This window comes from Rattus rattus, chromosome 3, assembly GCF_011064425.1.
Source record: "Rattus rattus isolate New Zealand chromosome 3, Rrattus_CSIRO_v1, whole genome shotgun sequence".
Classification (NCBI taxonomy): domain Eukaryota; kingdom Metazoa; phylum Chordata; class Mammalia; order Rodentia; family Muridae; genus Rattus; species Rattus rattus.
Genome location: NC_046156.1, coordinates 16536694 through 16546710, shown reverse-complemented (window position 1 = coordinate 16546710; position 10017 = coordinate 16536694). Strand labels below are relative to the sequence as shown.

The window sequence follows — 10017 nt, the reverse complement described above, 5'->3', positions numbered from 1 at the left end:
GGGGTGGGTAGGGTGGGGGCAGAATCCTACCACAGCTAAGAATCAAATATCCTCTTACGACACCCCAGAAGTATTTTTAATGGATAAGAGTCTATAATTACGGTTGCCACTGCCAACAGGTACACTGCAACATCACTCCGTCTCAAAAATACCCTTTCACAGTACCGGGCTGATTATCCAGCTTAGGTGTTCATTTATTTAACAATTCGCTCTGAGTAAAGTCAGTTGTATGTGTTCAGCACCTGAGTGTACTTTAACAATCAGGGCAGCCGCATAGAAGCCAAAAAAAAAAAAAAAAAACCACCTCGCGGCGTGTCTCTTATTTTCCACAGCACGGCTTTCAGAACCTGTCACAGAACAATCAGTCATAAAATCATGGGATTCCTAAAGTGTCAAAAATTACCAAGTTTGAAAATGACCAAGACCTACCCCCTGGCCGACGGCTTGCTACCCAACAGTGTATTAATGGAGTCCCTATCCTTCCGAGTCAACAGCTTTGAAGCTGCTACAGAGACAGCAGAACTCACGGGTCTTATACACATTCTAATCTCTTATCAGATGAAGACGACCATTAGAATTCTATCCTTTTTTTTCCCCCTGAAAAGTTGTCCTTTTTTTTTTTCCTCGTGCGTTGCAGAGTTAATTATCTAACCAGGGGACTGTCCAGGACAGTGTTTGATTTAAAAGGCTCGAGGCTTTAGGTGCTCAATTAAGTAGCTATCGGTCTCAGACTGAACTATAATGGGCTCTTTTCTCTTTAACTCAAGCAACCGGGAGATATACCCCAGGTCAGGCTAATTAAAGCCAGGGGAGTCTTTAATTGTGATGACAGAATTGGTTTCAGTTTCCTTTCTTTGGGTCCTCGGTCCAAGAAGGTCGTTAATATTTCAGCATTTGGGCAGTGCAATCAATCACAAACATCAAGAGGTCCTTTACATGGGGAAAGGGAAAAGATGGGGAGAAATCCCGCTTCTAAGGTGTCTCGCTCCTTCCTATCTGATGGCTACGAGGTAGTGGGGAGCCTTGTCTGCAGGGCTCAGCTCCAAATTTCCTTGCTGCCATGAAGAGATGGAGAAACAAACTGTATTTTTTTTTTTTTTTTTGAGTTTAACATTAATGCTTAGCGTCTTCCGGTAACTTCGATGGCCAATAGGTGGGCTTATTTTCAACCGCATTATTACTTCAAGCAAAATACATGCTCTATGGAGCGCTACCTGGCTGTGTTTTCTGAACTGCTTTCCGGCACTGGAGAGTTACATTTCCCAGAGTGTGCCTGAAAGGTACACATTTGTACCTGCAAGTAAATATCAGCAACCTATCTGAGGAGAAAAATGTACATCCACGGCTACTGATCTAGAAGCAATTGGTTTTCCAGCAGGATCCTATATTTAATCTAAATTCTGCACCAGCTATATTAAATGTAACAAAGAAATGCAACCCAGAAATTATGCCCGGAGCCAAGTCCATTAAAGGTACTTCAGAATAACTAGAGCCCAAGCACCTTAAAAGCACCAGAAGCTATTTATACCTAAGGGGGGGGGGGCGCTGTGCATAATCGCAACCACTGCATTAGAGAGGGGAGGGAGGGGAAAAAAAATCAGCCAAATTACGCTTGGTTAATTCAGAGTAACAGATCTGCCCCCAAGTGAATTGGAGGCCTTGAATTAATTCTGTTATGACAAATCAAGATAAACGTTCCCCCTAAATTGCATGCGATTTAATTAATTTTTGAGATCCTGGGTTTTTTTTTTTCCTAGCTAATAGTTCACATGCTCCTGTGCTGTCATTGTGCTTGAGTGGGCAGACTTCAAAGTGATATTAAATAACCAACTATTAGATTTACCTAGCACGTCCTATTGGAAAAGTGCCATTTAATTACCTAGCCTGTTCAATTAAAGGGACAGCATTCTCTGAATATAGCAGCTTGCTGTTGATTACCAGGGAAATGAACTCTCTGCCTGGCGGCTTCTCCTTGCCTAACGCGAATCCCCTCCCCAAACACACCCTCCACCTCCGGCCACCCTCAAACCCCTAGCCCGGGCCCCGAGCTCAGCTCAGCTCAGCTCACTGCGGCTGCCTGCGGACGCCACGTGAACCGCCGGAGCGGAGCGGGGGACACCAGCGCCACCGCGCCGGCTCCTGCCCTGCGCTCGCCCCCTCGCGGCCCCGCACCGTGGATATGGCCCGCCACCCACCCACTTTCCAGCTCCGACCGGAGCCCCACCCGACGGCGTCCGAACTTCCTCCTCTGGCCGCACTTTCCGCGCCAGTCACCCAGCCCGAAGTAGGGGTAAAGAAAAGCGTGTTGGAGAAAAGAACCGGAGTTTGCAAAAGCTACTACTCGTGGGCTCTTGGGTGGAGCTGAGGGGTCGGGAGTCGCGGAAGGGAGGGGCGGCTGTAAGGTTGTTCCCCGACTTCTGGGAGGTGGAGGGGTCAGGCAGACGTGGGTCCCTTTAAGATCCACCCTCCCCCTCCTCTCTACACCCTGCTTCCAGCCTTTCCCTCCCTCTCTTAGAGGCCAATTTTGTTAATTAAATGTTTTGTTTGCGACGAAGCTCTCATTCATTGCGGACACGTCATTCGGAGTAGATCTAAGCCAGAGACCAGATCTCATTAGATAAAGCCCATCAGAACTAAGAAAATGGAGGAGCCACTAATTAAAGCTTTTAATTGTGCAGATTCGCTGCAGCAAGGCCTCAGCTTTATCTGAGATCTTGGAGGAGAGGAGGCAGAAGCCCAGCTCTGCCCAATCGACACTTGGCCACGGAGAGGGAGAGGGAATGGGGGTTGGAAATGGGGGGAAAACACCACCCTCTCCTTCCCCTCAGCTTTTTAGCCAGACTTTGGTTGTTTAAAAAAAAAAAAAAAACCGCAACAAAACAAAACCCCTCAAAGTCAGACAGTGTAAACGCCCCTTAATATAACTGCAGGGTGACCCCAGCTAAGCAAAGGGGTCGTCTTCACCTGAGGACCCGCAGAGGGATCACTCAATCCTCAAGCTCTAAAGAACCGAAGGCTCCCCAACAAGTGGGTTTGGGGGCGTCTGGGATATGTGGGAAGAAAAAGACTGCCAACACATTCTTCATCTTCCCAGCCTTTGGTTTCCTTAAGTGGCAGAGAGAACAGAATGACTTCAGGTATCTATGGGGCTGGATAGGAAGCTGGGCTTGGCCGGCCCCTCTGATCACAGTGTGATCCATGATCTATTTGGCACTGATCTAGAATTTGTCTCTCCCGGGCAGACAAGTTTCTCAGAATGGCATCCAGTTCTAGAACAAGGCTAATTCCAGTCCACAAGTTCAGGGGCAAAAGGAAGCAAGACTCCAAGATTACCTAAGGGTTAGGGCTGAGTGAACACGCTCTACTAGACCCCACGAAAACACCAAGAGAACATTTATTATTTGCCCCCCTTCCCACCCCCCCAAGAATAAGGAAAGAAATGGACTTCATTCTCAGAGAGCCACTTGCCTAAACTTGTACCATGGGAATCCAAGTGGACCCATCTCCTGTTAATTAATGGTAATCAGAAGTGAAGATAGGCTCTTTTCCCTTTGAAGACACTTGAAGAGGTGAGGCTGCACCATTCACCAAATCTTAACCACACGGTCAGTTTTTCCACTTCAAACCACCATCCTTTCTTAGCACACTTTTTTTTTTTTTTTTTTTTTTTTTTTTTCCACTTAATTACGACACTGTCAAAGCTCACAGAATTGCTTGGGAAGAGAACCAGAAAGCATTATACCCAAGCTCCTGCTGGTTTTTCCCAACATTGACTTCTAAAAGAACACTTAGGGGAATTACTGCAGCCACATTAATTTAAACAGAAAGAGTCCTCTCGCTCCCGTGCTTCCTGGCTGACTGAAGATGCCCGAAGAGTGGGTACAGGTTGCGATATCAGAGTCGCCAAACCTCACCTCGCTCTGAGACCACGGGAAGCAAACACACCCATACTCAGCTCCAAACTGCACCGGGGATCTTGGGCAGCAACAGCCACAGATAATGTCAACCACATCAGGGCTAAACTTTGAATAAAATATCCCAGCGGCTGATTTACCAGCTCTATGAAGTCAGAAGTGGATTTAATACTTATCACTCTACAAAGGTTCAGAATGGAGAGTTAAATAGAAGGAAATATTTTAAAGCATTTCTTTCTCTAGAGGTATTGGTGTGTGTGTGTGTGTGTGTGTGTGTGTGTGTGTGTGTGTGTGTGTGTGGTTTTTTTTTTTTTTTAATTACTGGATGTTGAAACAGAACACCTCCTAGAAGCATTCATGTGCGTCAGTCTATCAAACCATTTACTCAAATTAAATGTGTAATCCTTCAAATGCCTCCTTTCAAATTAATGAGTTTAAGTAGCTTGAGTTCACCTGAAAAGATCCTATAGGCACCTGACCTCCTGAATTCTTTCCCTTAGCTGCCCTGAAGCCTGTTGGAAAAGACTGCTTACAAGGACATATGACTGCTCCATACATCGCTTTAAAATGCTCGATTAGCATAATCCTATCCTCGCTTTTGGGGATCAAGGGCAGCGCTACAAATGGCAACCTCAATATTCTTCAAGGGGGGGAAAAAGCCCCACAAATTCTCCAACAAAAGCCACACACAACAGCGAGCACGCCAAGCCTCTCCAGCGAATCTATGAAGAAAAACACTACCACTAGTTCTCGTTATTTTATTATTATTATTATTATTGTTATTTATAAAAAGAATTACAAGTCTTTAAACCGATGGGTAATCAGTGTTTCTCACAAGGAGCACTAAGAATGAGTCACAGCACTCTGCTCAAAAAAAAAAAAAAAAGTTGAAAAGTGCTTACGTAAATATCTTAATTAGCCATCGCTAGAGATGAATAATTTCTCACTAACTGCACTTTTATTTTTAAGTAAACCTTTTGTCTCTGGGTGTCTGTGTGAGTCCCTGCCTACCTGGGAGAAAGCACCTGAACATTTTAGATACGATTACTAAGCTGAGGCCACACTTAGAATTTAATCCAAGGGGTGTTCAACCTTGTATACCAGACCCGAGTTTTTAACTTTAGTTTGGCATCAAATACTGTAAAATTAACACATGCTTTCTTGGGTCCCTTAAATGCTGCCAACTAGAGAGTTTTTGTTTTTTAAGTGAAGTCTGTCACGCATTCCCACAGATGTCTGCTCCTTCCTTAAACCCCTGGTAACCCCTGGCCTTGCTCCTGCTGGGCTCACCCATCTGGCTGAAAGGCAGCCAACTTACCTAATGTAGTCATTTCTGCAAAGGATCATGCCGCTCTTGGTGTAACAGGACGTGCCGATGTCGCCCAGCTGCGCCTGGCAGCAGGAGCACTTGAGGCAGCGGCTGTGCCAGTAGCTGTCCATGGCATAGAGCAGAAAGCGGTCCGCAATCTTGCCCCCGCAGCCTGCGCAGCGCTTCCAGGAGAGGGAGCCGGCCGTCACCGGGGGCGGCTGCGAGCTGCTGCCCGGATTCACCATGGTCTGGGGAGAGAGAAAGACAAAACGGGCGATGCAAAAGTTAGAAGTCGATCGCTGGGCGCCTGAAGCCAGCGCGCTCCCCTCCTCCCTCCCCGGAGTGGCTGCAGGAGAAGCAGCAGCAGGGCCAGGGCGGGAAGGAGGCCGATCAGAGAGAAGGGAAGAAGGGAGGCTCGCCGGCAGCAGCCGCCTGTTTACTTTTCTCAAGCTTTGTTCTGGGGCCACGAGCTGCTCTCAACTTTCCAAAGCGCTCGCCGCTGACAATTTCAGCTCGGGGACTGTCAAAACTCTGAGAGCTAGGCTCGGTGGCGCGCTCCACCCCTCGCGGCGCCTCCTCCTCCTCCCCCTCCTCCTCCCAGCGCCCGCCTCCGCCCGCTCCTCCCGCTGCCGCCCGCCTCCAGCAAATGAGGGTCAAACCCACCCACCGCCGCGCCCGGCCCCTCCCCAGCCCCCGCCGAGCCCCGCGAGCCAGCCGCGGGCCGCTGGAGGTGGCCGCCCCGCCGCAGCCACGTTCCCTCCCGAGCTCTGCCTAGGGAAGTGAGGCTGCAATTCACAAGTTGCAAATAGTTCGGGGTTTTCGGCAAGGCCGGGGCTGGGGAGGAAGGAGGAGAGAGGAGGAAGGGAAAGGCCGAGGGGGAGATGGAGGTGGTGGGAGGGGAGGCAAGGTGGCGAGAGAGGAGTGGGGGGGGGTTGCCGGGTGTAAAGTTGCGAAACTGGTTTTTCGTATTTTAAACAGCACCTTTCACATGCCATTGTGGTGACCGCCATCTCCCATTATTGTTCCAAATCTCATTTCATTTTGAAGATCAATGAGTGTTTTCAGGACACAGGCAAGGATAATAGATCATTGAACTTTAGGACGCCTGTTAACTTCCTATACAAACACTCTCCACTTTGGTCTCGCTAATCTGCCCTTGATCAGCAATTTAAATGCGAGAGCTTTGCCCCCCCCATGAGAGGGGGGGTTATAGATAATATGTGAGGAGGCACTATTGAGGGACACACAAGTTAAATTCAAGCCAGTCTTCTTGATGTCACGAAAAACTGCTTTTAAACATCTCTCTCTCTCTCTCTCTCTCTCTCTCTCTCTCTCTCTAACTGGGGTATAATATAGGAATCAATTTATAAAGCTTAGCTTAAACCGATTAATTTGTTGCCTCCAATCCGGAGTCCAATAAAGTCCTAGTGTTTCTCCAGTCACTTATTCTATAAAAAGATCAAGTTATTTACTGCCAATTAAGCAGCTTGTTTTGTCTTTGTCCTCTGTAAGGCGAGAGTGTGGGCTTCCCCCCCAGGCTCCCAGCTATCGGCTCAAGACATTCAGCTGATACCTCAGAAGGGAGAGGGCGAACTTTGTCTGTCCCCAAGCCCAACTTCACTGCTGCAAAGAACCGGGGAGAGGGAACGAAAGAAGGACTCGGGTTCCTTAAATAGGCCGATTTTAAACACATTTCCTCCGAAAGAGTCCCGGAACGTGTGTCCAGTGACCGCACAATAAACCAGAATAAGAACTGCACCAATTAAGCTGTAACAAAACCCTGAGACTCTGGAACCAGGACCGCTCTAAAACCCATTAGCATTGCATTTATCCGAATGCATCATACCTTTATGTAAATTGATTTATCTGATGCATTTACTCGAGGAATTGCTTTTTGTTACAATTTCAGCCCTGACCCAAATGAATCTGCATTTCCTGCCCTAGGTCTTTAAACTGTTCCCCCCCCACCACCACCCCTCAACGTTTTAATCGCTCCGAATTCCTTTTTTAAAAGGGAGGGGGAGGGAGGAGATTCCAAGCTGCTCCCCGCCCCCATCTTTAGTGAGAGGTAAATATATATGTATATTTTTTTTGAAAAGGAAACATTACACTGAGAAAAGCATCCAGTAACCCCATTAGCTAAAGCTCTTAAGGACAAGCAATACCTTAATGCTGATTAAATCTAAGAGAGATGAATCAGGAGGACTGACCAGAAACTGACTCCCCTGATAACTAAGGACGGGCCCTCATCAAGTTTCATTTAGAGTTGGAAAAAAAAAAAAAGAAAGCTTTTAAGTTAAATAGGCTTATACTCTAGTAATTACATAGCCAAGCAATTTAGGTCCTGGGACAGTCAGTGAAATAGAAAGCAGAGCTGGCAGCTAGAGGCAAAATCTGCCCCCCTTTAACAACGTCTCTGGTGTTTTTTAATGGAGACCAAGGGAGGGACAAACGTAGCGCTGGCCATTTGTAGTACAAAAATGGATGCTTAATTCATGTCTTGATTTTAATTAGGTGATTCACCGGATTTCTCCTGGATTGGAACAAAAGACTTATAAGCCAAGAGGAATTCTTTTAAAAAGAATCAGCAATGCCGGATCCCTGGTCACTTGGAGCTTTTCGATCCCTGTTTCAAATAGTGTTGGGGGGGGGGGTCATGACTATCGCCCCCACCCACACACACACCACTTCTCATCTAAGCAGCCCCTGCCTTTCCTTTAGGAACTGGAACTGCCCCCCAGCCCTCTCCAGGGTCCCCACCAGCCCCGTCTCCAAGAACCCTTTTGTAAGCAAGGAACCGCTACAAAGCTGGCGGCCCCGGGCTGCCCTCCGTGCTAGCTCGCAGGCCGGCCTCGGGTAGTTTCAGACTCACGCATTATCTAAGGCGACGTATTGTTTACTTGCAATTTGGGACGGTCAAGGGAAGGAAGCCAAAGAAAACAGCCCCGGCCCCGATCAGCTCCCCCCTCCCTCCCTCCCTCGTCCCCTCCGGGCCCGCGGCGCCCCCAGCCACCCCCTTACCTGCTTCTCCCCTATATTGCAACACTGCGAGAGGCGGCGGCGGCGGCAAAATGCGAGCGGAGCCGCTCGGCTTCCAGGGCAGGGGCGCCGGGGCTGGCGGAGCTGGAGGGAGGGAGGGAGTTCTCGCAGAAGCAGGAAAGGGGAGGAGGGGGCTAAGGGCTTTTTTTTTTTTTTTTTTTTTTTTAATCGCGTGGCTCTGGGGCGGGTAGACGGAGCCCCACGCTAAGTGGCAGGCGGCCCGGCGCAGAAGTGTCAAGTCTCAGCCCGAGGGTCCCGGTCCTCAGCCCCCGGCTGCGCGCGAGGAGCAGCTGCAGGCGCCCTCGGCCCGCCCGCGCAGCGCAGCGGCAGCCACTGCAGCAATCGCGGCTGCAAGTTTGGCAATGTGGCTTCACTTTGTACGCGCCCCCGCCCCGCCGCGCCCGCGCTCCTCCTCCTCCGCCGCCGCCTTCCTCCCGCCCGCCCGCTCGGGGCCGCCGGCAGCTCGGCCGAGCTCCCCCCCTCCCGCGACCTGCGGCCCGGGAGAGCGGCGGTGCAGCCTCGGTCCCGCGGCCGGTGCGAGGGCGCACGGAGTGGGGAGCTGCGGGCCGGCGGAGAGCGCTGGACCGATCGGCTGCCCCGCTGCTGCTGCCCGGCTCGGAGGCGGCGGCGCGGGCCTCTAGCCGGCTCGCTCGCTCCTCCGGCGGCGCTTACACATGTGTTACTGACAGAGCAGAATCCCAACTACTCCCCGGCTCTGCCGCCGACGTCAGCGACCCTCAGCCACTGGGCGGCCGGATTGTTCAGGCGGAATAATAAAACCTGCCAATCCGGGGAAGGACAAAGGGTGACTGAAACGAGACTCGGGGGGCGGGGAGCGAGGCGGGCGACTGAGCGGGCCGGGCCCGGGAAGGCGGGGGGCCGGGGTCGGGGGACGAAAAGGGACCCGGGAGGTGCGGGGGACGCGGCCAGCGAGCGCGTGCCCAGGCTCCGGACCACACCTGCCTGCCTAGCTCGCGGGGACGCATGGAGCCCGCCCCCGCAGGGCCTCGGGGATCGCCTTCCGTGGCTCAGAGAACAGACCCTCGGGAAACTTACTTTCCCCGAAATGGGTCTCTTCCTGTTAGGGTAGAGGATTCATTCTGCCGGAGGGAGGTGCAAAAGCGGGTGTTTTTGTTTAATCCTTCGGGTTGCAGATTTGAAAACCTTAGGCAAAAGTGGGAAGTAGTTCCTACCTAAGTACTGCCTGCTTAACCCCATCTTGCTCCCATTAACCCCAGCGTAAACTGGAAGGGGCAGGCACTTCATAGATGCTTGTCAGTTGCTGGTGGGTGCAGATTACACTCAGAGATGAAGAAAACTTTATGGGCAACGGTTTTTGCTCACCATTCTGCCTCGGTGTGGAGGATGAGATGCTAGCTCCCCTCATAGCCCCCTAAAGCGATGCAAACATTTGCCAGACCGGCTAGCTCCCAACCCTGAGAAAGGAACACTAGTCGTTTCCCGTACAAATCAAAGGTTTGAGGAACGCTAGTAGCTTCGGAGCCTCTTTCCAGGGCCAGAGCTCAGCCTAGATCCTTGAACATCGAGTTATTCAACTTCACTCTGCCAAATAGGTTTAATAAATCTCCGATCTGAGGTTAATATTGGGGTTGATTATTAATAGTAAGTTCCAGAGAGATTTTTCTGTTGGAAATTATCATGGAAATGCAAAAGCTGTATTGCTAAGTATCATTAACCAAAACCAGCCTTGTGGGAGAAGCTTTCATACCGTATTACACACAGGGCTGCTAGATT

The 10017-nt window shown here is 50.2% G+C and overlaps 1 protein-coding gene across 2 annotated transcripts in view; it reads right to left on the bottom strand.

The window, feature by feature from the left end:
* The window catches only part of Lmo4 (LIM domain only 4), a 17321-nt gene extending 8368 nt beyond the window's left edge, over positions 1–8953 (bottom strand). The window contains exons 1-2 of one of the 2 annotated variants that reach the window (XM_032897236.1): positions 8245–8953; positions 5233–5471 (exon numbers count right to left, since the gene is read on the bottom strand). In XM_032897236.1, coding sequence (XP_032753127.1) covers positions 5233–5468 — 236 coding nt within the window. In that variant the 5' untranslated portion in view covers positions 5469–5471; positions 8245–8953. Of the gene's footprint in view, positions 1–5232; positions 5472–5663; positions 5792–8244 lie in introns of those variants that run through there. The other variant, XM_032897237.1, reaches the window with a different exon arrangement.
* Between the last annotated feature and the right edge of the window lie 1064 nt (positions 8954–10017).